Source organism: Ornithorhynchus anatinus, chromosome 11 (genome assembly GCF_004115215.2).
Source record: "Ornithorhynchus anatinus isolate Pmale09 chromosome 11, mOrnAna1.pri.v4, whole genome shotgun sequence".
Taxonomy (NCBI): domain Eukaryota; kingdom Metazoa; phylum Chordata; class Mammalia; order Monotremata; family Ornithorhynchidae; genus Ornithorhynchus; species Ornithorhynchus anatinus.
The window spans coordinates 52247123-52275027 of NC_041738.1; the positions used below are offsets into that span (position 1 = coordinate 52247123).

General features: G+C 50.0%; 1 protein-coding gene across 2 annotated transcripts in view; it reads right to left on the minus strand.

Moving 5' to 3' along the window:
* SORL1 (sortilin related receptor 1) overlaps positions 1–27905 on the minus strand; it is a 111247-nt gene that overhangs the window by 71907 nt on the left and 11435 nt on the right. For both annotated transcript variants that reach the window (XM_029075155.2, XM_029075156.2), the window contains exons 2-8: positions 19060–19176; positions 6760–6885; positions 2885–3046; positions 2517–2584; positions 1479–1659; positions 1057–1158; positions 657–826 (exon numbers count right to left, since the gene is read on the minus strand). In XM_029075155.2, the coding sequence (XP_028930988.1) occupies positions 657–826; positions 1057–1158; positions 1479–1659; positions 2517–2584; positions 2885–3046; positions 6760–6885; positions 19060–19176 (926 nt within the window). The remainder of the gene's footprint in view (positions 1–656; positions 827–1056; positions 1159–1478; positions 1660–2516; positions 2585–2884; positions 3047–6759; positions 6886–19059; positions 19177–27905) is intronic.

The following is a 27905-nucleotide window of genomic DNA, read 5'->3' on the forward strand; positions in this document are numbered from 1 at the left end:
AAGGAGCTTACAGCCTAGTGGGGGAGACAGATATTGATATAAATAGCCAATATGTTCAGAAGTACTGTGAGGCTAAAAAAACAATCCAAGTGCAAGGGTGATGCCCAAGGCAGAAGAAGAGGAGATGAGGATTTAGTCAGGGAAGGTCTCTTGAAGGAGATAAGAGACTGCCTCTGAGCCCCAGACCTGTCCCTTTTACACTAAACCACAGCCTCCCAACTCCCTAGCCTAGACATAGTAATAAACTTGGTACTTGTTAAGCGCTATCTCTCTGCTCGGCGCCATACTGAGTGAATATAAAATAATCAGGTCAGACACAGTCGCTGTCCGACATGGGGCTGGCAGTCTAAGGGGGAGGGAGAAGAAGTACTGAATTCCCTTTTCTCAGATGAGGAAGTGGAAGCACAGAAAACTTAAATGACTTCCCAAGGTCACGGAGCTGACAAATGTTCAGAGCGGGGATTAGAACCCAGATCCGATGTATCTGCACACCCAGGTCAGCCTCACACTTTAAAAGAACAGAAGTGGACAATTCAAGAAATAAAGGTTCCACAAGCCCATGGCGCAGGCCCTTCCCTTCACCAGAGTGGGAGGTCTCGCTCTCGCCCGCCAATTCCGGTGCCCGGCCGGGCCCTTGTCATCCACGGTCTCCTCACCTGACCAGGGTGTCACTGCCGGCCCCGCCCGGGCTGAAGTAGAGTATGTTTTCCAAAGACAGGGAGAACTGAAGGCCATCGGCCTCGGAGATGTACAGATTGGTGCGGTTGTTGCTGTGGCTGACGCACACGAACACCTGGTCCTCAGACGCATCAGCGATGTAGTATTCCTTCAGAGCCGGATCCAGAGCCAGGGTGAGGGGGCGCCGAAAACCCTCTTGGGACCTCCTGACATAATGCAACCCTCCCGAATAGACTGCCGGGGGTCCAGGGTTGGGATGTCTGGGGCCTAACTACGATCACCCCCTGCCACCCAGGACCAGAGGGCCCGTGGACCCTCCCCTTCCCCACACACTGCCCCAGGGATTGATCTCCAAGAAGGCCGTCCCCGGCCACTCACGGTGATGGGGTGTCTGGTCACAAACTGGGCTGCCCGCATGGGCTTGCGTCCGGAGGACACCCACAGCTGGACCGAGGTTGGCTGTCGGCTGCCCGGAAGACGCTGCCGAGAAACATCAGGACGGGCAGTGAGCCGAGGGTGCAGCGGAGGGGAGCCCAGAACCCACCTCAGACCCAGTGGTAGGGAGAGTGCAGCCCGATTTGTCGGGGGAGGCACAGCAGAGGGACGGCCCGGAACCCACCTCGGACCCGAGGCCCGATTCCTCAGAGGAGGCACGAAGGAGTGGGGCCCTGGAACCCATGTCAGACAGGTGGATATAAGGCCACCTCAGCGCCCCGCCCGTGATGCCGCTTGAGACAAACACGCATTGGATGAAGGGAGGCAGCGGCAGCAATCAGATCCCAGTTCATCCCCGGACTCACCACCACCTTCGTGGCAAACATGTACTTGTCCCGAAGCTGAAAATCTTCCACTTCCTCCAGGACCACCTCCTGGTTCTCCCGCGTCTGAAAGAAGTCCGTGCTACGTAGGACGGTGGAGGAGCCAGAGGGCTCGTGGCGCTCCACGTAGACGGTCGTGGGCTTGTCGTATGGATCGGTGCCCCTTTAAAACAAACCATCGGGGAGGCATTGGGGGACTCCCGGTGCCCAGCCAGACTTCTGTTTTGGGTCCCAGAACTCACCTGCTGTGTGATTTTCTGGGCCTCCACTGAAAAATATAGAAGATAGGCTCCCTGCCCCCCTAAGCAGCCCCTGAAATCCCTTCCTGGGAAGGAGGGAAAAGAGAGAGGGGAGGAGGGAAGAGGAAGGAGAGGGAAGAGAGGGAAGGGACAAGGGGGGAAGGCAGAGAGGAGGAAGGAAGGAGATGGGAGGAGAAGAGGAAAGGAGGAAGTCCAAGCTGGGATAGTGCTTTAGGGGACAAAGCTCTAGGGATTTCAGCAAAGCCTGGGAACAGGAATAAGTGTGCATCTGTGCAGGCATTTCCAGAATGTTTGGAAGCCGGCTCTCTGGGGGCTGGAGGTCAGTCGGTTTCTGGTTCTCTAGGGGCCCTCAGGAGTCTGAGGTGGACAGCTGATCTCAACCCAACCCTGGGGACCCATGGGTGGAGTCAGCCCTCCTTCAAACAACACTGAGTCGCTGGCCCCTCGCTTACGCCACGGGTGCTGCTAGGAGCTTGAGTGAATCTGGCTAAATTTACCCATGGGGCCTCGGGAAGGTGGCTGGAGGCAACATTTGCACCTAGCCTTGCCCTGAAAGGTGTCGGTTTGCCACTGAGCATCCTGGGAAAGGGTAGTGTGGGGATCCTGGAGACTCCTCTCCCTCAGGTATCAAACGGTCGGGGTTACGCCTCTGGGCCCTCGGAGACCCCGGAGAATTCCCAGTTTGCTTCCGTCCCTTGTCCAGCCGCCACACCCACGCCCACCCCCGGACGGGGAAAAGCCAAGGGCCGGGGCCACTCACCAGGCAAATGATTTCACGTGCTCCTGAATCATTATCCAGGTTTGCCCGAAGTCATCCGACTTCCAGAGCTGCAGAGCCAAAGGAGAAGTGCGGTGATGGAGTTGGGGCAGATGGGGCTGGGGTGGACGGGGTTGGGGTGGGCCAGGCAGGGCGGAGCTTGGGGAGGGGAGACGAGGAAAAGGGGAAAGGAAAGGAAGAGGAGCCAAGAGCTATATTTCACGGTGACTAGGGTAAGGGATACTTCTGACAAACCTCAGATGGGCAAAGTAGGGGAGCTGGCAAAACCAAAAAGGTGGCCGAGGTGGGCATGGATGGAGCTGAGCCCGGCCCCACCCCAGGACTCCAGCTCCTCCGCCCCCCGAGCCTACCTGTTTGTTGGGATGCGACCTATCAAAGCCCAAGAGGAGGTCGGGGAGCTTGCTGTGGAGGAGCAGGTCGGCGGCCCGGAAGGGGATGGAGAAGCCATAGACGTTGCTGCAGAAGTCCACCGTGACCCAGAGGTACTGATTGTAGGTATCCACGAAGATGTACTGCAAAGCAAAGCTGGTGCGGTGAGAGGGGGAGGGAGGGAGGTACCCCGGGGAGAAATGGGGGGAATGCTGTGGCGGGTTCGGGAAGGAAGACCTGAGCAGGGAGGGCTTCCATGTCAACCAGGTGTAAATCCGTTCTTCAACACATGGCTGAACCTGTCACCTCCACTTCACCCCAGTCAGGAAGTAGCTCCACCCTGGTTGGCCAGCACCTCCCGCTCTCTGTTCCTGCAGACTGGTGGTGGCAAACAGCTGGGCTCTCCAGAGGGGAGGGTGGCCCCCACTTCCCCAGTCGAATCAATCAATCAATCAATGATATTTTCAATCACTGTGGTGTCTGTTAAGTGCCTACTATGTGCCAAGCACTGAAGTAAGCACTGGGGTAGTTACAAGATAATCAGGTCCCACATGGGGCTCACGGTCTAAGTAGGAGGGAGAACAGGTTTGAATCCCCATTTTACAAATGAGGGAACTGAGCCACAGAGAAGTTAAATGACTTGCTCAAGGTCACACAGTGAGGAAGTGGCAAAGCTGGGATTGTAACCCAGGCACTTTCCTCTTCTGAAAACTGGGGACCAAATACCTGATCCCCCACCACTTTAGACTGCGAGCCCTAGGTGGGGCAGGTACTGGGTCCCCTCTGATTATCCCGTATCTACCCCAGTGCTTAGCTAGTGCTTAGCATATAGAAAGCACGTTACAAATTCCAAAATTACCAATATTAACTACCAAGCCCCAGACAGGACATGGACTGGGTTCAATTTGATTACTTTATATCAAATATACTAGGGCCAGTGCTTAGTACAGTGCCTGCCTGACAAACCAAGCACATATTAAGCACTTAACAAATACCATTAAAGAAAAAAAAGAGACTTCCAGAGGAGTAAAATTTGCTACTCTCAGGTAACTCTGAGACAGGCCGTCCAACTCCACCTCCTTTCCCCTACTTTCTGGATGGGGGTTGCTCAGTGAGAGGGGGGCAGGGGCCAGGGGATAGTGGAAGAAAGCAGCTGGTGCCCAGTTCTCTAGACAATAAAGCCTCTGGGCCCGGAGGCAATTGTTGTCATAGTTTCATCCAACAAATCACCCCCACTTTTCTTCCAGCAGGGGAGGGGGGACCTGGGCTATTATCCTACCTCTGATTGACAGATTGATTAACTGTCTGATTTAGGGGGTATTAGGCTGCTTCCCACACCCGTGGCCTAGTCCTGGAACCACAAGGCCCCGGACTACCTGATAACCTACTGAAGGCTCATCTCCTCCCCGAGGCCTTCCCAGACTAAGCCCCCCTTTTTCTCAGCTCCCCTTACCCTCCCCATCACCCCGACTCGCTCCCTTTGCTCTACCCTCCCTTCCTGTTCTACAGAACCTGCCTATATATGTACATATCTATAATTCTATTTATTTATATTAATGCATGTTTACTTGTTTTGATGTGAATATATAATTCTATTTATATTGATGCTGTTGGTGCCGATTTACTCGTTTTGATGTCCGTCTCCCCCTTCTAGACTGTGTGCCCATTGTGGGCAGGGATTGTCTCTCTTCGTTGCTGAATTATACTTTCCAAGTGCTTAGTATAGTGCTCTGCCCACAGTGAGCACTCAGTAAGTACGACAATGAATGAATGAATGACTCCAAGCTGCTCGTCCTCATAGCGCCCTCTCCTCTGCTAGACTGAAGCTCCTTGAGGGCAGGGATCAAGTCTACTTGACTGAATTGTACTGTATTGTATTGTTCCCCTAATGCTCCGTTCCCATTATTTATATTAATGTCCGTCTCTCCCTTTAAACTCTAAGTTTGTGTGGGCAGGGGAAACGTCTACCACTTCCGTTGTACTTTCCCAAGCGCTGTGCACTGTAAGAGCTCAAAATATATCACTGAATGATTTCCCACCCCTTGAATTGGGTCTGCTCTCCAAGCACCCCACTCGGCCTCTTTATGTAAGAGCCTGGAACTGGGCCGCAGGCTCAGGATGGTTCTGAGTGGGGTCCCTGCTCCAGACTTGAAGCTGATGGTAGCTTTGCAAAACCCTTTTGTCAAGGCCCCAGAGATGCTCAGTCGGAGCTTGGGGAGAAGACGAGATGACATCAAGCCCCAGGGGTCTGGTGCGGTTTTCTCTCGGGAAATGTTGGCAAAATAGGCCTTCCCCAGAAAGGCAGTCTCAGACACAAACTACAGGCCTTCAGTGGTGGGAGAGTGTCTCTGGGGGATTAGAAACTCCCTGGATTGGGGACTATCTCACCCCTACATATCTGCAGGACTTGGGTGAGAAGCAGGCAGGTAGGCAGTGGTGAAAAGGCCCGCAGACTGCATCCAGGAACTGGTCTATTCTGCTTCTCCAACTCTGCACCTCCAGGAACCTTCACTTCGGGTCCAGCCAGCCCAGGGCAAAGTGAGCCAGATTTCTCCAGACAGCTGGCTGGAAGCACCTCACCAAGCCTCTTCTCCCAAGAACACTTTCTGACTTCTGACTAAATCCACCCCCCACCTTCAATCTCAAATTTCCCTCCTTCTGGGGAGTTCATCATCTCAGCATTTCCAGGATCTTTCCTCTCCCAAGAATCATTCCAGCCAGAGAAGCAGCATGGCCTAGCGGAAATAGTACGGGCCTGGAAGTCAGAGGACCTGGGTTCAGAGCCCAGCTCTCCGAAATGCTTGCTGGGTGGCCTTGGGCAAGTCGCTTAACTTCTCTGTGTCTCAGTTCTCCTGTTCTCTCTCCTACTTAGATTTTGAGCTCCATGCAGGACAGGACTGTGTCCAATCTAATTAACTTGTATCTACCCCACGGCTTAAGGAACAGGACCTGACACATAGTGAGTGCTTAACAAAGTACCATCAAAAACCAGAAAAAACTCACAAAAACCCTCCACCCACTTCCCTTCCTATGACTCTCCATGGCCCCTTCTCAGAACCCTCTAGACCATAAGCTCGGTGTGGGCAAGGAATGTGTTTGTTATATTGTCTGTACTCTCCCAAATGCTTAGTAGTGCCCTGCACACAGTAAGAATTCAATCAATACAATTGATTGATTGACCCTCCATTTCCCAGAACCCCTCGTGTCTCCTCCTCATCCAGCTTCACTTCCCAGAATCGCCTTTGGCCCTTCTTCATGCCCCTTCACTTCCCAGAATACTCCATAGCTCCTCACCATGTTCCTTCACTTCAGAAAAGTTACCGGAAGCCTAAACAAGAAGGTCCATCCCTGGCCCAAGGTTCCGGGGACAAAGGGGGAGGGGTGCCTTTGCAAACCCATGTCAAACCACTCTGCGGCAGCTCTCTGCCTCAGAATGTGACATCACTGAATCCAAGGTGTCTCTGTGTGCCTCAACAAACCCTGATTTCCGGGGCTCAACCCCCTCTATAGCCTCCCCCACCCCACAGAAATGGTTCACTCCAAACCAACCCTCTCGCCAAATAAGAGTTTGCCAGAGGGCTGTCTCTGAAACAGACCACTAAGCCAGGCCACAGGGAGATAGAAAAACAGGTCAGGTGCTCCTGGCCCACCGCCCTGGTGGCTTGGATTTCTCTCACCACGTGCAGTTCTGGGCCTATGACAATAAACCGCGATGAGCGCCAAGGTCCCTTGGCTGCTCCGAAATCACCCTGACTCGTTCGCCCCCCCAGCCCCGACACAAGAATCGCCCTTCTCCCTCCACAAAAACCCTCCTCCAGGGGCTCTCACCAGCTACCGACCCACCCCGTTTCCTTACCTGCTTGTTGTCCGCTGGACTGTGGTAAAACTGGGCGATGACCGCATCACTGGTGTTCCCAGGGCCAAAGTTAAATCTCCCCGTAATCTTCTGGAATGATTTCCCATAGTCGTAGGAGACGTAGACCTGAGAGATCGGGGAGGGATGGAGAACTGTTTATGGCACAGCAGGAGTATAGGCAGGCCATGTTCCCAAGCCATACACCGGGGGCCTCCTGGACACATGAGAAGCACATACGCATCACCAGTTCACACAGTACAGGACAGCCAGCCCATTTTGGGGTCTCCTTCCCTTCCTTCCTCTCTCTCTTGCTCGGGCAAAGGGTGCAAGAAGCCATCGTAGCCCTGTGGACAGAGCCCAGACCTGGTAAATCAGCATAGCCTAATGAATACAGCAAGGGCCTGGGAGTCAAAAAGATCTAGGCTCTAATCCCAGCTCCATCACTTGTCTGCTGTGTCATCTTGGGCAGGTCACTTCACTTTTCTGGGTGTCGGTTTCTTCCCCTGTAAAATGGGGATTAGGATTATGAGCCCCATGGGGGACTTGGACTCTGTCTAACCTGATTAGCTTGCGTCTACCCCAGTACTTAGTAAAGTGCCAGCCACAGAGTAAGCACTTAACAAATACCATTCAAAAAAAAGTCAGATGATCAGGTTCTAATCCCTGCTCTGCAGCTCATCTGCCATAAAGGTAGGGACTGTCTTCTATTTGTTGCTGAATTGTACTTTCCAAGCACTTAGTACAGGGCTCTGCACACAGTAAGTACTCAATAAATATGATTGATTGAATGAATGAATGAATGGATATTGTACTCTCCCAAGAATTTAGTACAGTATTTTGCACACAATAAATACTACTGAATGAATGAATGAATGTGACCTTGGTCAACTCACTTAACTTTTGTCTGCCTCAGTTTGCCAGGCCCATGCTCTTTCCACTAAGCCACGCTGTTTCCCTAGGATACATTTTAAGAGGATTTTAAGGGAAATGGAGATGGGGAGGGCCAGACTTCAAAGAGCTAATAGGTAAGAAAGTCTACATATGGGGTCAACCCTGATTGGAGAGATCCTCAGGTCCTGCCAGGTCTGGAGGACAAGTTCACAAAACCGGGGGGGGGGTGTCCATCGACTCCATGGAGTGGACCCCTATGGCAGCAGAATCTATTGGGGTCCATCACGAGAGGCAAATGTTTTGGCATAGCTGATTAATTCAGTAAAAGGGAGCAATTTGGAAGGGGAAGATAGAAAAGGAAGAGTTTGGTTATACAGGCATATGCCATGATCCAGTGGGCCTCTGGACCTTATGAGTAATAATAACAATAATAATAATAATGGTATTGTTGAGTACTTACTATGTGTCAAGCAATTTTCTAAGCACTGGAGTAGTTACAAGAGAATCAGGTTAGACACAGTCCCTGTCCCACACGGGGCTCACAATCTGAATCCCCTTTTTACAAATGAGTTAACTGAGGCATGGAGAGGTGAAGTGACTTGCCCAAGGTCACACAGCAGACAAGTGGAAGAGCTGGGATTAGAACTCAGATCCCTCTGACTTGCAGGCCCGTGCTCTATCCACTAGTTCACATGTTTGTATCATGAATGCTTAGAGAAGCAGTGTGGATCAGTGGAAAGAGCAGGGTTTGGGAGTCAGAGGTCATGAGTTCGAATCCCAGCTCCGCCACTTGTCAGCTGTGGGTCTGTGGGCAAGTCGCTTAACTTCTCCGTGTCTCAGTTACCTCCTCTGTAAAATGGGGATTAACTATGAGCCTCACGCGGGACAACCTGATTACCCTGTATCTACCCCAGTGCTTAGAACAGTGCTCTGCACATAGTAAGCGCTTAACAAATACCAAATTATTATTATGAATGGCTATACCATGAGATATATTTTCCCTCAGGCTTAGACTTATAAATTGAGATCCACTCCAGAACCTCCAGAAAAGTGAGATTAAAATCCCTTTACATCCTTTAAAATTCATTCATTCATTCACTCACTCGTATTTATTGAGCATTTACTCTGTGCATACACTGTACTAAGCGTTTGGGAAAGTAAAATACAGTAATCAAGAGAGACAATCCCTGACCATAACAAGCTGACAGTCTACAGCTGCTGCAGCTGTAAGGGAAGGGGGGAATGAGGTCGACAGATATCAATACAAATGACATCAATATAAATAAATAAAATTACACAAAAATATGGAATTATTATTATTATTATGGTTTTTGTTAAGCGCTTACTATGTGCCAAGCACTGTACTAAGCGCTGGGGTAGATACAAGCAAATCAACTTGGACACAGTCCCTGTCCCTCGAGGGGCTCACAGTCTCAATCGCCCTACGTGGCAAGCACTGTTCTAAGCGCTGGGGTAGATGCAAGGTAGTCCCACATGGGGCTCACAGTCTTAATCCCCATCTTAGAGATGAGGCAACTGAGGCACAGAGAAGTTAAGTGACTTGACCAAAGTCACACCGCTGACAAGCAGCAGAGCCAGGATCAGAACCCACGACCTCTGACTCCCAAGCCCGTGTTCTTTCCACTAAACCAAGCTGTTTCTCACGAACTGTTAATCGCTTACTATGTGCCAAACACTGATCCAAGCACTGGGATGGACACAAGTAAATTGGGTTGGACAGAGCCCCTGTCCCCACATGGGGCTCACTGTCTTAATCCCCATTCTACAGATGAGGGAACTTAATGCTGTACACCCTACATATTCTTACTCTAAAAGTCACTACAAGGCTGTTGAATGCAAGCTCATGTAATTCCAAAGTGAACGAGACAACAGTACCATTAGTGTTTTCCACCACAAATTTGAAAAAGAAATATACTCAAAAATGCTCAAAACCCCAAACAGAAAGCCACCTCCTGACACCTTGTAAAACATCCAACCTCAAAGCAAACTGTCTGTGCAGCTGCGACTGGGGTGGAGACTGAGGCCTGCAAACCCACAAAGGAGAAGTGACGGGATGTGACGAGTGGGGGGAAGAGGGGGAGGGACAGTGGTAGCTGTGGCCAAAATTCAGGTGGAAGACTGTAAACTCGTTCATTCATTCGTTCATTCAGTCGTATTTATTAAGTGCTTACTGTTTGCAGAGCACTGTACTAAGCGCTTTTGAAAGTACTCCCTTCCTCCTCTCTCTCCCCGCTCCAGCGTATTCTTCACGCCGCTGCCCGGCTCATCTTCCTGCAGAAACGCTCTGGATATGTCACTCCCCTTCTTAAAAACCTCAAGTGGTTGCCTATCAACCTCCGCACAAAACAGAAACTTCTCACTCTAGGCTTCAAGGCTCTCCATCACCTTGCCCCCTCCTACCTCTCCTCCCTTATCTCTTTCCACTGCCCACCCCGCTCCTCTGTCGCCCACCTCCTCACTGTCCCCCGTTCTCGCCCATCCCGCCGTCGACCCCTGGGCCACGTCCTCCCGCGGTCCCGGAACGCCCTTCCTCCTCACCTCCGCCAAACTGATTCTCTTCCCCTCTTCAAAACCCTACTTAAAGCTCACCTCCTCCAAGGGGCCTTCCCAGACTGAGCTCCCCCTTTTCCCTCTGCTCCCTCTACCCCTCCCTTCACCTCTGCTCAGCTAAGCCCTCTTTTCCGCACTCTCCCTCTGCTCCTCCCCCTCTTCTTTCCCATCCCCTCAGCACCGTACTCGTCCTTTCAACTGTATATATTTTCATTACCTTATTTATTTTGTTAATGAGATGTACATCATCTTGATTCTATTTATTTGCTATTGTTTTAATTAGCTGTTCATCCCCTTGATCCTATTTCTTGCTATTGTTCTTGTCTGTCTCTCCCGATTAGGCTGTAAGCCCGTCAAAGGGCAGGGACTGCCTCTGTTACCGATTTGTAGATTCCAAGTGCTTAGTACAGTGCTCTGCACATAATACCGTGGCTCAGTGGAAAGAGCATGGGCTTTGGAGTCAGAGGTCATGAGTTCGAATCCCAGCTCTGCCACTTGTCAGCTGTGTGACTGTGGGCAAGTCACTTAACTTCTCTGGGCCTCAGTTACCTCATCTGTAAAATGGGGATTAAGACTGTGAGCCCCTATATGGGACAACCTGATTCCCCTATGTCTACCCCAGCGCTTAGAACAGTGCTCTGCACATAGTAAGCGCTTAACAAATACCAACATTATTATAAGTGCTCAATAAATACTACTGAATGAATGAACAATAAACGGTGACATTCCCTGACCACAACGAGCTCACAGTCTAAAGGGGGAATAGACAGCCATCAGTACAAATAAATACGATTACAGGTATATACATAAGTGCTGTGGAGCTGGGAAGGGGTGGAAGAGCAAAGGGAGCAAGTCAGGGAGACGCAGAAGGGAGTGGGAGATGAGGAAAAGCGGGGCTTAGTCTGGGAAGGCCTCTTGGAGATGTGCCTTCAATGAGGCTTGGGGGGGGGGGGAGAATAACTGTGGGCAGGGCATGTGTCTACCAACTCTATTATACTGTACTCCCCCAAGCACTTAGCACAGGGCTCTGCACACAGTAAGTGCTCAATAAATATGATTGATGGATTGAAAATTTGGAGTTCAGTACTGAGGAAGCCCCAGGGGGTTGGGAGCCCACAAGGGACAGTGTCAGGAAGGAGGGAACTGTTTTATCAGTGCTTAGAACAGTGCTGCACATAGGAAGTGCTTAACAAATACCATCATCATTATCTACAGGGATTGTGTCACTCTGGATAAGGGGTTTACACACCCTGACACCCTGGGGTAAATTAGCAAGCAGCACAAAACACATCCCCAGGTTGCATGAGTCATTCAGTGGTTGAAGTTGGGGCACGCCTGAATAAGAATCCTTGTGGGGAAGTCTAGGAAAACCTAGTTGGAGGGGAGAGGAAGGGAATTGACAGGGGCATGGCATCATATAGCAGCAAGAGTCACAGAACTAGGCCTCTAATCCTAGCTTGGCCACTTGCATACTGGTTGACTTTGGGCAAGTCACTTCAACTCTCCTTACCTGTTTCTGCCTTGGAAAAATTGGGATAATAAATCAATCGATTGATAGTACTTATTGAGCGCTTACTGTGTTCGGTAAGCACTTGTGAAAGTATAATACAAGAGAGTTGGCAGACAAGTTGTTAGAGAAGTAGCACGGCCTACTGGAAAGAACATGGGCCTGGGAATCAAAGGACTTGATTTCTACTCCCGGTTCCGTCACCTATCTGCTGTGTAACTCTGGGCAGGTCGTTTAAATTCTCTGTGCCTCAGTTACCTCCTCGGAAAATGGGGTTTAAGACTGAGTTCTATGTGGGACATATACTATGTCAAACCTAATTATCTTATATCTACTCCAGCGTTTAGCAGTACAGTGCTGGCACATAGTAAGCACTTAATAAATACCATTAAAAAAAATTCAAAGCCCACAAGAAGCATCCAGTACAGAGGTGGGGGGAGGGGGTGATAATACAACACATTTTGTGAGGACAAAAAAATTGCCAATAATGTGAAAAGAGCTTCGGGAAAAACAGCTCTATAAGAAATCAGAGTAAATGCTCAACATAGTAAAGCACTTAAATACTATTTTTAAAAGTCAAGGAACTGTATTACTTGGGGTTAATTTGGTTACACTGGGGTTGTTACTAAAGAGTTCATTATAAAGAGGCGTTGTTAAACACTTGCTAAAAATAATGCCTGTGCATTTATTAAGCACTCACTATGTGCACTGTACTAACTGCTAGGATAGATGCAAGAAAATCAGATAGGACACAGTCCCTGTCCCTCATGAGACTCACAGTCTTGGTAGGAGGGAGAACAGGTATTGACTCCCCATTTTGCAGATGAAGGAACTGAGGGACTAAGAAGTGAAGTGACTTGTCCAAGGTCACACAATAGACAGGTGGCAGAGCTGGGAATAGAATCCAGGTCCTCTGCCTCCCAGATTCTTTCGACTAGGTCATGGTGAGGGACAACTTTAGAGAGTTCTTTACCTCAGTGGTTCCCGACCTTTAGCCATGAAAGAAAGACTCCTTATCTGACCTTAATCCTTCATGCTGCAGCTTTAAACCACATCTCTTGTTCTACCCTCAAGGGGAGATTAGGAAGGGCAATCCACCATCCTTTGGAAAGGGACCCTTTGTAGAGAACTGGTCTTCATTCTTCAATTATGTTATTTATATCAAGGTCTATTCACTCACTCATTCAATCACATTTATTGAGAGCTTACTGCGTGCACAGCACTGTACCTAGCGCTTGGAAAGTACAATTCTGCAACAAATAGAGACAATCCCTGCCCACATGGGCTCACAGTCTAGAAAGGGGACGATGGACATTAAAACAAGTAAACAGGCATCAATAGCATCAATGAAAATAAATAGAATTATAGATATTTACACATCATTAATATAAACAGAATTATAAATATGTACATATATACACAAGTGCTGTGGGGTGGGGAGGGGGGTAGAGCTCACTGTGGGCATGAAATGTATCTCCCAATATCTACAAACTGTTATACTGTACTCGCCCAAGTGCTTAGCACAGTACTCAGCACACACTTACTCAGTAGAGTATAAATGCCTTTGATGATGATGATGAACATACCCTTAAACCTCTCCACATTCCCACTGGCGGTGGAGCTGGTGCTCAGAGACACGGGACTTGAGGAGGGGCTGGGTGGAGGCTGTATTTAACTGCAGAGGGTGAACAAGTTGCTGGTCTTTTAACCTTTCAGGCTCCTAGTTAGTCTGATGCCCACTAGGACCCCTGGATCGTTTTCAGCTGTCCTCCAATATGGTCTGCCCCTCCTCTGCATCCAGTACACATCCAAGTGCTTTTTCTTTCTCTTCTGCACTTGTCCTTATTTCTCAACTCTACCGCAATCTGCCCAATTCTCTCGGGGCCCTGATTCTCTGTCCCCTACCGGCCCCCATCCCTGCCTCCTCCACCCAGAAGCCGTCATCCTCCGAGCCCCCTTTCCCACTAGGCCCCGGAGACTCCCTGGGGCCCAGGACTGATCCCAGCTGTCAGTGGCCCTCCAGGTGACCCAAGCCAGTTGACCTGCTCCAAGTGTCCCACTGGACCCCCCAGTCTGGGGAGGGAGACCGACCCCTCCAGACCCAGGTGGCTGGCCACCAGCCTCAGAGCACCCACATGGTCTGGACTGCATTGGGTCTGTTTCTGTAGGAATGAGTCATGTGGAAAAGAGCCAAATGAGATCAGGATTCCCCCCCACCTCCATCCCCTCTCCCAGGTATGGTCACCATCTGCCCAAGGGCACACTGGCCAGGCTGACCAGGCCCCACTCTGTTCAGCTTGTATTCCAGCACCTGATCCCCTCCCAGCTGTTCGCATATGGATTTTGCAATGATGGTATCCCTGACATTTGCTGAGTCTCAAAACTAGACCCGAGGAAGGCAGCGTGGCCTAGTGGAAAGAGCATGGGACCGGGAATCAGGACACCTAGGTTCTAATCCCGGCTCTGTCACTTGCCTGACCTTGAGCAAGTCATTTAGCTTCTATGTGTCTCAGTTTCCTCATTTGTAAAATGGAGGTTCGACAGCAGTTCTCCCTCCTACTTTGACTGTGAGACCCATATGGAACAGGGATTTTGTTCAACCTTACTATCTTGTATCTACCCAGCACTTAGGGCAGTGCTTGGCACATAGTTAGTGCCTAACAAATAGCACAATTATTATTAATTATTGACTAGCTGTTCTGTGTTTGACCTGGGGCATGCCACTTAGATGTCTTCCCTGACTAAACCCTCCTTTCCTCTTCTTCCACACCCTTCTGTGTCACCCTGACATGATCCCTTTGTTCATCCTCCTCCCAGCCCCATGGCACTTATGCACATATCTGTACTTTATATTAATGTCTGCCTCCCCCTCTAGACTGTAAACTCGCTGTGGGCAGGGAATATGTCTGTTTGTGCTTAGTATAGTGCTCTGCATACAGTAAGTGCTCAATAAATACGATTGAACAAATGAATGAACTTGACCTCTCTGAGTCTGAGAGTCCAGATCTGTAAAATGGGAATAAAACACCTGCTCTTCCCTCCTCTTACACTGAAGGCCCTAGGTGTGGCAGTGAACGTGACCAATCTGATTATACGTTCCTACCTCAGAGTTTGGCACAATGCTTTGGCACATAGGAAACACTTAGGAAATATAATAATAATAATAATAAAAATAATGATAACAAAAGTAACTATAGGGACTATGACTCCCTTAAAATACTTGTACTCCAGCTACTTTAACTCTTTCCCATCTGTAAGACTCTCTTCCTCCTGCCAACCTTCTCTCTTCTCCTCACCCCCAGCTCTAGGAGGCTACTGAACTGCACTTCTAATTCATCCTTAGAGAAAATCTGGGATCACTACATCATTGGCCCGGCAGCAGGGCCTGCCTCTAGGTCCAAATGTATTTCGCGTTAACTTTTCACCCCCAAAACACCCTCATTCTGCCAGAGCTTTAATGTAGCCTAGATTCAGCTGGAGCACATCTCTACCACCTCTAATCATTTATTCAACACCACAGGGCGTGAAGAAGTTCTTTCGCAAGCTCATTTTATCACGCATTTCCAACCAGTTTACCATTCCAATTCTCTCAGAGCCCTGAGCTTCTTGAGACCCCCATCCGGAAGGGTGGATGGGCTAAGCTGGATCCCAGGTGCCGCTAGGAATCAAGGGACTTGGGTTCTAGTCCTAGGTCTACTATAAGCTTGCTGTATGGCCTTAGGCCAGTCCCTTAACCTGAAAAATGTAAAAACCTGTTAAATCCTGCTCTTTTATTGAGCGCTTACTATCACAGGAGAATTACATGAGACTGTCTTTAAATGAGCAAAAGAGAAGGTGCTGCCTCAATCCAAAGTAATGCCATTGTAAGATAAACTTTAGCAGTTCCACAGACCCAAAAAGAGCACTTACTGAGTACCCACTGGATGCAGGACACTGAATTAGGCATTTGAGAACCTAGTGCAGAAGGAGATTGGGTGTTTTGCTTTTACTCTTCTCCCCCAAACACTTAGTACAATGCTCTGCCCTCAAAAGGCACTCGATAAACACTCCTGACTGATTTACAACACAGACCCTACCCTTTAGAGTTTTTTATGGTATTAATTAAACACTTACTTTGTGTCAGGCACAGTTGTCAGCACAGTCCAAGCTAATCAGGTTGGACAAAGTCCATGTCCCACCTGGGGCTCAAAGTTTTACCCCATTTCACAGATGAGGTAGCTGAGGCTCAGGGAAGTTAGCTCAATCAATGGTATTTACTGAGCACTTACTGTGGGCAGAGCACTATGCTAAGCGCTTGGGAGAGTAGAATCTAACAGAGTTTGTAGGCAAATTCCCTGCCTACAAGATCACCCAGCAGACAAGTGGCAGAGCCGGGATCAGAATCTAGGTCCTTGTCAGTCAGCTGGTCATATTTATTGAGTGCTTACTGGGTACACAGCACTGTACTGAGCACTTGGGAGAGTACGATTCCGCAATATAACAGACACATTCCCTGACACAATGAGATTATAGTCTAGAGAGGAGCTTTCAGTCCGGAGTATTTCCGACTCTCATTATCTATTCACTAGACAACGCTGCCCAACCCAGTATGCTCGTATCACCCCAGTGCTTACTACAGTGCCTGGCACACTGTAAGCACTTAAATAACACAATTATGAGAAGCAGCACGGCACACTGGATAGATCACAGGCCTGGGAGTCAGTAGGTCCTGGGTTCTAATCCCACCTCTGCCATTTAATAATAATTATGGTATTGTTAAGTGCTTACTATGTGCCGAGCACTGTTCTAAGCGCTGGGGTAGATACAAGGTAATCAGGTTATCCCACATGAGGCTAACAGTCTTAAACCCCATTTTACAGATGAGGTAACTGAGGCCTAGAGAAGTTAAGTGACTTGCCCAAAATCACACAGCTGACAAGCGGTGTAAGTGGGATTAGAACCCATGACCTCTGACTTCCAAGCCCGTTCTCTTTCTACTAAGCCACGCTGCATTTGTCTGCTGTGTGGCCTTGGGCAAGTCACTTCACTTCTCTGGGCCTCAGTTACCTCATCTGTAAAATGGGGATTGAGACTGTGAGCCCCACGTGGGACAGGGACTTTGTCCAACTCGATATGCTTGTATCCACTCCGGTCCTTAGTACAGTGCCTGGCACATAATAAGTGCTTAATGAACACCACCATCATCATCATCACTATTATTATTAATAAACATACCCAGGTCCACCCTTTCAAAGGACTCAGAGGCCCAAGGAGTATTGACCAGTTACTACAGAAGCAGCGTGGCTCAGTGGAAAGAGCCCAGGCTTGGGAGTCAGAGGTCATGGGTTCGAGTCCCGCCTCTGCCACTTGTCAGCTGGGTGACTGGGGGCAAGTCTCTTCACTTCTCTGGGCCTCAGTTGCCTCATCTGGAAAATGGGGATTAACTGTGAGCCTCACGTGGGACCACCTGATGACCCTGTATCTCCCCCAGCGCTTAGAACAGTGCTCTGCACATAGTAAGCGCTTAACAAATCCCAACATTATTATCTATGGGGTCAAATTTGGAGCTGGAGTGGGGGAGGCCCTGACCATCCCCAGATCACAGTGAAGTGCGTCATCCGGTGTTCCTTTTCTGCCCGAATTCCCCAGAGGGCCCATGTGAGCTGGGTAACAAATCTAGGCAATGGGAAAGGCCAACCGGTGCCTAGCTGGGCTGGGTGCCAAGGGGTGGGCCTGAATGCACCCAAGAACTTGTTTACCGGCAGCCTGTTGATGAGATACAGGGATCTGGCCCACGTCCTCTGGGGAAAAGTGACAACATGGGGACTGATTTTCAGCCTTAGCTGCAGAGGAAGCTAAGCCAGTGTGGCCTAGTGGACAGAGTACAGGTCTGGGAGTCAGAAGGACCTGGGTTCTAATCCTGGATGTGCCATGTCTGCTGTGTGACCTTGGGCAAGTCGCTTTGGTTCTCTGTGCCTCCGTTACCTCATCTGTAAAATGGGGATTAAGTGTGTGAGCCCCAGGTGGGACAGGGACTGTGTACAACTGGATTAGCTTGTATCTATCTCAAGATGATACAGTGCCTGCCACCACTAAAGCCCACTGCCATAGTTTTCTCTATATGTAAGCAGAGAAGGTGTCTGTTTATTGTTAAACTGTACTCTCCCAAGTGCTTAGTACAGTGCTTTGCACTCAGTAAGCGCTAAATAAATATGATTGAATGAATTAATATTTCTACCGTGTCTTCTCAGTGTGTGGTGGAGGGGGAGGAAAGAGGGAGGGAGGTATAATACACCTCATTACACTCGCCATATACTCTCCATTTCCCTGCAATTTTTTTTAGCATTTGCACTTGCAGAAAACCTCCAGGGATATTTGGGTTAGCAGAGGGAAAAGTTCCAGGTGTTAGATGGTGTATCACTAGCAGAGAGGAGGCATCTATTTCACACTCTTACAAGTGTTCAGTTTCTCCAATTGGAGCAGATCCAGGGTTGAAGGTGTGACTGAGGATATCATTAATAATGAAAACTGTAGTTCTTTTTCTTATGGTATCTGTTAAACACTTCCTATGTGCCAGGCACTGTACTAAGCACTGGGTTTGATACAAGCTAATCAAGTTGGACCCAGTCCTTCTATGGGGCTCACAGTCTTAATCCCCTTTTTCCAGATGAGATAACGAACGGAGCCACAGAGAAGTGAAGTGACTTGCCCAAGATCACACAGCACACAAGTGCAGAGCCGGAATTGGGAGCCAGTTCCTTCTGACTCCCAAGCCTGTGCTCTATCCACTAGGCCACGCTGCTTATGTACCTATCTGTAATTTATTTATTTATATTGTCTGTCTCCCTCTCTAGACTGTAAACTCATTGTGGGCAGCAAATGTGTCTGTTTATTGTTATACTGTACTCTCCCAAGCACTTAGTACGATGCTCTGCACACAATAAGCGCCCCAAAAGACAACTGGATGAACAAATGAACGAATGAATGCTTCTCACTGTTAGACATTTTCTATGTGCCAAGCACTGGGGTAAATACAAGATAATCAGATCGGACAAAGTCCCTTTCCCACATGGAGCTCACAGTCTAACGGAGAGCGAGAAAACAGGTAATGAATCCCCATTTTACATGTGAAAAAGAAAATGAAGACACAGAGAAGTTAAGTGGGGGGAGATGTGGGGGGCGTGTGTGTGTGTGTGTGTGTGTGTGTGTGTGTGTCTGTGTGTGTGTATGAACCAGCAGCCAACACCCCCAACCCACAGCAAACAAACCCATATGACCAAAGGGAAAGATTGCCCCACCAGGCTGGGGTCTAAGTCCCCCCCATAGCCAAGGCAAACCTCAGGTCCACTTACGTCGCTGCTTTTCTGGCCCGGCAGAGCCAGGCTGTCTCTGGCCAACGCCACAATCACGTTGCTCTTCTCTCCGGCCCAATGCACCACCATCTGGTTGTGGGAGTCATTCAGGTTGACCTGCAGGCGACAAAAGTGTCGGACAGGTTAGGTGGGTAGGAGGGGGGCTAAATAACCCCTCCACCCAGGTGGTCACTCCTAGCCCCGTCTCCCCCTGCACCCACCTCCGTTTCCTTCTTGGATTTTGCGGGGAAGAATCCACATCTGGCCAAACCAGCTCTGTACAAAAGATTGCTCACTCTAAGCTCCTTTTCTTCTGCTCATTGGTGTTTGTTAAAGTGCTTACTCTGTGCCAGGCACTATCCTAAATACTGGGGTAGTAACAGGATAATCAGTCAGTCAATTGTATTTATTGAGCACTTACTGTGCCCAGAGGACTGTACTTGGGAAAGTACAATATAACAATATAACAAACCTATTCTCTGCTCACAACGAGCTCACAGTCGAGAGGTTGGACACAGTCCACGTCTTACATGGGGCTCATAGCTTTAATACCCATTTTACAGATGAGGTAACTGAGGCTCAGAGAGGTGAGGTGACTTGCCCAAGGTCACACAGCAGACAGGAGGCAGAGCTGAGGATTAGAACCCAGGTCCATCAGACTCCCAGTCCCGTGCTCTAACCGCTAGACCAGACTGCTTCTCCTTGTGGGCAGAGATCGTGTATACCATCTCTGTTATATTGTCTTCTCCCAAGCGCTTAGCACAGTGCTCCAAACACAAGAAGCATCCAATAAATACCACTGACTGACTGATCATTTTAGCGTTGATGAGGATGATGTTGAACTCGTCCATCAGAAATGGTGGATGAGCCTTAGTCCTGAGGCTTCCAGGGTAGAGAACCTGTTCAAGGGACTGACAGCGGTTTGCATAGCATCACCTGTGCACTCTGGTCCTTGCCCGTCCAGTTCCCCCCAGGGGGGATGGAGGGCCACAAGCGAAGAGGCGGGCAGGGGCGCCGACACACACTGACAAGTGCCCGCAGACATTCTTTACGTAGAGGCCCCATTTGTGACCAAAGTGACCCTAACACTGAGAAGCAGCGTGGCTTGGGAGTCAGAAGGACCAGGGTTCTAATGCCCGCTCTGTCACTTGTTTGCTGTGTGACCTTGGGCAAGTCACTTGACTGCTCTGTGCCTCGGTGACCTCATCTGTAAAATGGGGATTAATACCGTGAGCCCCATGTAGGACTGGGACTGTGTTTCCCCTGATTAGCTGGTATCTACCTACCCCAGCCCTTAGATCAGTGCCTGGCACATAGTAAGCACTTAACAAATACCATAACAAAAATCAACCAATCTGTTAGATTTCTTGAGCGCTTACTGAGTGCAGAGCACTGTATTAAGCACTTGGGAGAGCACAATATAACAAGAGAAGAGTCGGTAAATACTTCCCTGTGGACAATGAGCTTAGAGTCTAGCGGTATCTCTGTAAACCATTCAAACACCTCTTATGCTAATCGTGTACCCACAGGTGGAAGGACTTTAGAAGGACAAGTTAAGGACCTTAAAGGCTGAAGAAAGGTCTGGATAGATTTATGGACGAGAGGCGCAGAATGTCATTAGCGACGGGAAAGTCAGGGACGTAAAATGGTCCGTGCCTGACCGGGCGCTGGACGTTTAAGTGGGCAACCAGCCCTCAGGGCCTCCACGGGATGGCACCGGGCACTGGTTCGGTTCGTCATCTCTTATCCTCGGAAACAAGGGCAAAGGGAAAACAATCCTGCCCGGATGTTTCAGAGGTCTGCTCGCCAACCTCCCAGATCCCTGGGCAGAGGGACTACTAGGCTGCTTCCAGCACTTCTGGGCACACTGTGCCATCGGCAGAAACCCAGGTGTCCAGGGCCGGACTAGCCTGTGCAGGTCCCTAAGGGAATGCCGACTGCTTTCTGCTCTCTCCCCGTATAGACCATGAGCTCGCTGTGGGCAGGGCTCTGCACATAGTAAGCACTCAATAAATTACGATTGAATAAATGAATGAATGTGTCTAACAACTTCTTTGTATTGTACACTCCCAAGCAGCCCCACAGCACTTACATTCATATTTGTTATTATTTAATGTCTGTCACTCCTTCTAGACCGTAACCTCATTTTGGGCAGGAATGTGTCCAACAACTCTGTTATATGCAGACTTGAGTGCATGGGGAAAATAAAGAATGACCTAGAAATGCAAGGAATTATTACTAGGCGTCTCCCGGCCCAGCGGATGTCCGGAGGCAAGGACGGGAAGTCTAAGCTGTTGGATCAGGAGGTCTTGAGAATGAGGACAGAGGTGTTGTGGGTTTCTCATCTAAGAAAAAGCTCATTTTGGGAACCAGGAGAAGTTGGCTGTTTCACAAGAGGATGATTTTCGGTCAACGCTGTGCCACGTGCTAGCCCCACATGGGGTAGGAAGTTACTGCAGGAGGGGCCGACAGGCTGCTTGGGTCCCATCCCCACTGCAGGTTGGGGGACACTGAGGCAGCAGCCATTGCAGCCAGAAGCAACTGGGTGATGATTAACTTTATGAGTGGCAAGAGACTAGGGAGAGAAAGGAGGGCTCGGGCTAGGAGATAAAGGCCCCTGTCAGCCTGTTTCCCACAGGCTCGGAGGGACAGAATTTGCCGAGCAGGCCCAGATGGCAGGAGAATAGGTGGGAGGGAAGGGACGGAAGGACGCCGAAGCTGGAAAGGGAAGACGCTTCAGAAAATCAAATTAGGATGGGAACGCTCAAGCAAATAGCCTCTGTGCACAGGCTAGCTGGTTCCCTCCAATTTAGTCTATGAGGCCCATGTGGACTGTGTTCAACCTGATTAACTTGTATCTACTGCAGCGCTTAAAACAGTGCTTGGCACATAGTAAGCGTTTAAGTACCGTAATTAAAAGCCAAGGGAAACCACCTTATGTGTGTTTCTTTTTTTTTATGGTATTTGTTAAGCACTGTGTGCCAGGCACTGTTCCAAGCACTGGGTAGAGACAAGCTAATCAGGTTGGAAACAGTCCATGTCCTTCATGGGGCTGGGGTAGAGACAAGCTAATCAGGTTGGAAACAGTTCCTGTCTCACATGGGGTTCATATTTCCAATCCCCATTTTAGAGATAAGGTAACTGAGGCCCAGAGAAGAGAAGTGATTTGTCCAAGGTGGTATTTGTTAAGTGCTTACTATGTGACAGGCACTGTTCTAAGCGCTGGGGTAGATGCAAGGTAAATCAGGCTGGACACAGTCCATATCTCACACTGCCCTCACAGTCCTAATCCCTATTTCACAGACGAGGTTACTATAGCCCAGAGAAGTGAAGTGACTTGCCCAAGGTCAAGGAGAAGACAAGTGGCAGAGCAGAGATTAGAATACAGGTCCTTCTGACTCCCCGGCCCTTCTGACTCCCAGACCTGTGCTCTAACCACTAGGCCATGCTGCTTCTCAATGGGTCACGAGTCCCTTGGGGTTCGGAAGCCAAGGCTGGTCCCGATCTGAGGTTGGGGAGTTCCCACTGGGCCACGGCGCCGGTCCCCAGAGACATCCAGTGAGGCCAGATCCCCTCAGCTGACACCAAGCCTCACGGCACGGCAATCCATACGGACAGAATAGGGCCTGGGGGTGGAAGGCAGAGAGAAGAGTAAGGGCAATCCAGCCGAGGCGCTTCCAGCTGCTGGTGGCAGATCGGAACCCAGACCCCGACAGGCAGAGCCTGCTGTCGGGGAGGAAGTGGGGTGGAGATGCTGCAACCTCCTTCCTCCTTCTCCTCCCCTCCCGCCCGCCCTTGCCCAGGGCCTCACCGCCTCAGGGGAACAGCAGCGAGCTGGCTTTCTCTGGCAGCCACTGCCCCACCCTGAGTCACCACAGGCACCAGCCAGGTCGAGGGTCTGGCTTCCTGCCTTCCCCTCTGAGCCGGCGGCTCTTTGTCCCGGGCCGAACCCGAGACCTCTCCCTCCCCCGGGCCCCGTCATCCACCTCGGCCCAGCCTTCCAAAAGCCCTGTGGGTCAGCCAGCCGGGCCCTCCCTCCTTCCTGACTCACTCAACCAGCCCAGCCTGCAGGTAAAGTCTCAGGTCTCCTCGGGCCTCAGACCTCAGGCCCAGTTCAGGGTTTTGGCTACTGCTGCTTGACCTTCCTGCGGGACAGGGAAAGGGAGAGACTGGGTTTGCCATCCCGAGACAGAGGGATGTGTGCGTGGAGGGGCAGAAGACCGGGAGCAGCGTCTGGTGAGAAAGGGTCCTGAGCCCAGAGAGCGAGGAGGCTCCCCGGGACTGGAAGTTCCCTCCCTCCCTTCCGTTAATGCCTGTGGGACCTTGCGGGCAGGGGGCAATGAGACAGTGGCCCCGGGGACGGAGGCCAGTGGATGGAGGCCCAGTGCACAGCTCCCGAGGTGGCCGGGGCTCCTGAGATGACGCAGAACGGCCCGAGGTTAAGACGGGGGCACAGGGTGCCGATATCCTTCATCACTGGAGGCAGGAAGGAACCAAAAGCCACTGAGCGCTCGTTACCAGCATGAGTCTCCGCCCTCACCCCCAGCGGCTTCACCCCCTCACCAGGGGCTGTGTTCCACGGGGCTCAGGGAGAAGGAGAGAGAGAGAGGCTAAGGGGAACCTCTTCTAAGAGGACAATCCCAGCCAAACCCCTGCCTCCATGCAGAGCCCCGCCCACCCCGAACCAAAAAGATGACCCTACTCCAGGTCCCTTCACGCAGGGGATCTTGCACGGCCCCTGGGAAATGATTCCCAGCCCCTATAAACCACTGTTGTCAGGAACATGCTTCTTGAAATCTAACCTAAATCCTTCCTGCTGCACAAGTGCCAGCTGGAAAGGGCCATGGACTAAGTCCTCATTTCCTCTTCTTCCAGTTCCTTCCGCATCGCACTTGAACTTGGATTTGCTCCCTTTATCCACCCTTCACTCAGCCCCACGTCACTTAGGTCCATATCCATAATTAATTTATATTACTGTCTCTCTCCCCCTCTAGACTGTAAGCTCGTTGGGGACAGGGAACACATCCACCAGCTCTGTTACAAGGTACTCTCCCAAGAGCTCAGTATAGTGCTCTGAACACAGTAAGTACTCAAACAATATGACTGATTGATTGATTGACTGATGGTGTCTGAGGCAATCAGAGGCAATGTTCAATGCAATGCATCATAGATAAATGGGTTTCACTTGGAGAGCTAAGGAACCGATCCGACCCCCTTGCTCTGGCTTTTCGGAAACCTGCTAATTATAGGGTGAGTGTCCATATAAACAGCACGTGATAATTATCGTTACCATCATCATCATTTTGTCATGCTTCTTTGACTTCCTTGGGGCAAGTTCAAAGCACCTTCCATGAATCCTCCCTCTTGGTCTAATGCTAAGGTCTAGAGAGCAGCTAGAGTTTCTTCCGCTTTGGCACATCAGGAAATTCAGTTTCGGTGAGCTTAAGTCACTTGCCTGGGTCAGAGAAAAGTTGGGACAATAGCCTTGGCTCCCATGAGCCTCGAAGCCCCTTTCCTTCAGTCCACCTGGCCTCTGATGCCTCCTCCTCCGAATCAGCATGAGCAGCCGGGGAGAGTCAAAAGTGATGGAGAGGGATGTCCAGCCAGGGCGGGAGCTTTTTGTTTTATGGTACTTGTTAAAACGCTTACTAGGCGTAAAACACTGTTCCATTAAACACCGGGGTAGATACAAATTAATTAGGTCTGATACAGTCCCTGTCCTGCATGGGGCTCAACGCCTAAGTAAGAGGGAGAACATGGGAATAACAGTTGAGGAAACAGAGGCACAGAGAAGTTAAGTGACTTGACAAAGATCACACAGCAAGCGACTGTGTGCCCCATGGGGGACAGGTACTGTTTCTGACCTAATTGATCTGTACGTACCCTTGGGCTTAGGACAGGGTTTGACACACAGAAAGCACTTAACAAATACCATTAAAAATAAAAAAATCGGCAGAGCCAGAATTAGAACCCAGGTCCTCCTCTCAGGCCTGTGCTCTCTCGACTAGGACACACTGCTTCAGCATGATTCTAGAGGAAGCTGTGAATCGGGGTGGAACTAGGCAAGAAGGAATCAAAGTCCACAACCAAGGGAGACTGTAAACTCATTGTGGGCAGGGAACCGGTCTACCGACTCTGCTGTACTGTACTCTCCCAAGTGCTTGTACAGTGCTCTGCACCCAGTAAGCGTTCAATAAATAACAGCGATTGATCGATTAGGAGCACGGAGGTCAAAGGCTCATGAATCACTTTCTTTCTCTCTCTTCCCCCGTGGCAGTTCTTTGTGGAAACTGCATGGCTTAGTGGGTAGAGCACGGGCCTGGGAGTCAGAAGGTCATGAGTTCTACTCCTGGCTCTGCCATTTGTCTGCTGCGTGACCTTGAGCAAGTCACTTAACTTTTCCGTGCCTCAGTGACCTTATCTAATAATAATAATAATAATAATAATAATGTTGGTATTTGTTAAGCGCTTACTATGTGCAGAGCACTGTTCTAAGCGCTGGGGTAGACATAGGGGAATCAGGTTGTCCCACATGGGGCTCACAGTCTTAATCCCCATTTTACAGATGAGGTAACTGAGGCCCAGAGAAGTCAAGTGACTTGCCCACAGTCACACAGCTGGCAAGTGGCAGAGCTGGGATTCGAACTCATGACCTCTGATTCCAAAGCCCGTGCTCTTTCCACTGAGCCACGCTGCTTCTGCAAAATGGGGATTAAGACTGTGAGCCCCATGTGGGACAGGGACTGTGTCCAGCCCGATTTGCTTGTATCCACCCCAGTGCTTATAACAGTGCCTGGCAGTGAGAGCGTACTCAAAAGACAAAGGGTGTCGGGCAGCCAGGCCAGGAATGAAATCTCCAACAATCACCTAACCCCTCACCTGTGATGAGGGAGGCAGTCGGGGAGAACGAAGAACTCTGGATCTGGCCTCGTCAGCCCCCGAGCCCAAGAAGACAGGTTTGGCCTCAGCCTCAGTTGGTGTGACCCAAATCCCCCATCTCAAAATCATCCACGTGGTCCCCTTTCAAGACCGTATCTTTCCTCACTTAATTTAGTAACTTCATTATTGTCTCCGGAATCTCCACCTCGGGAGAAGAGCTGAAATCTAGTTTAACAGCTCCCCATGGAGCAACTAAGTATTTCCAATCGGGTCTTTCTCTAGTTTTGCCAAGGGCCTAACATCATACTGATCTTCTCTACTCTCAGCTCCATGGAGGAAATGAGGGTGTGCAGGAGATAAAGTCTAACACTACCGTCCCATCCCTGTCCCCATTTCACGGATGGGGATATTGAGGCAACCAAGTAACCTGGTCGAGGCAGAGCTGGGATAACGTTTCTGTTACTGTTGCCTGAGATGCGGCATGGCCTTTCATTCACTTATTCAATCATATTTATTGAGCACTTACTGTGTGCAAAGCACTATACTAAGCAACTGGGAGAGTACAATATAACAACAAACAGACACATTCCTGCCCACAGTGAGCTCAAGTCTAGAGGCCTAGTGGAAAGGGCCCAAGCCTGGTAGTCAGAGGACCTGGGTTCCAATTCTGGCTCTGGCACATCCATGCTGCATGACACTGGGCAAGTCACTTCACTTCTCTGGGCCTCAATCTCCCCATCTGTAACTTGGGGACTAAATATCTTTTCTCCCTCCTACTGAGCCTATGGGACAAGAATGATACCCAACCTAATAATAATAACGAATGGTGTCCGTTAAGCACTTATTATGAGCCAAACACTGTTCTAAACATTAGGTGGATACAAACTAATCAGGTTGGACACAGTCCCTGTCCCACATGGGGCTCACAGTCTTAATCTCCATTTAACAGATGAGGTAACTGAGGCACAGAAAAGTGAAGCGACCTGCCCAAGGTCACACAGCAGCCAAGCAGCGGAGCCGGGATTAGAATCCAGGTCCTTCTGACTCCCAGGCTCGTGCTCTATCCACTAGGCCATGCCACTTCCCTGATTATCTTATATCTACCCCAGAGCTCAGCGCAGTGCTTGGCACACAGTAAAGCGCTTAACAAATAGCACAATTATTACTACTGTGGGTGGCCCGACCAAAAAATAAGGGTTGGATGTGGAGCGTTCCCAAGATCCTCTGGGTCTGGTGCCATCTCAGACAAAAGAGCCGTTCCTGGCAGCGGTCCAGGGAGGAAAGGGCCGGCCAGAATCTTAATGAACGGCCCAGAAACGGACCTCCGCAACCTGAGGTTCAGAAGGGAGGCGGAACCAGGATGAGAAGTCATTCCTCTTAATGAGGGGAATGTTAATGACACCCCAGAGTCTATTCAACACCCCTCCCCGCCACCCCCTGCCCACTGAAAATTAAACCAACTGGGTCAGGAATCTGACTGAGAGGTTCTTCCTGCTGTTGTGCCGGCTGTCCCCGAGTCCCCAAGAGAACATGGCACAGAACCACCAAATTCAAGGCTGCCCGGACATTAAGGGCGCCTGCACTAATACCCAAGCCAGATGGCAAGCCCGCTAGATGAAAGGGGAGTGGTGGGGGGAAGCTGTTTATGGACTTCAGACTGCACCTGCGATCCACGTTATTCTTCAGCAGTTCAAGGACCCTTCTCAACTGCCAGGCTTCTTCCGAGGAATGATTCTGCCCTTACGAGACCATCTCTTAAAATAATGGGTGGGCTTCAGGCCGGAAAGGTGGCGGGCACCTCCTCCCTCTGACCTCCCCCGGGGCTCAGAACAGAGGAAGAGAGTGAAATAGAGACTGAGAGACTGACGGGGTGAGGATGTGGGGAGGGGGGTGTGGGTGGGAGGAGTGTATGTGTGTACATCAGTGAACGTGCCCTCTGAGGGCAGAGATTGAGCCTCCTTACAAAA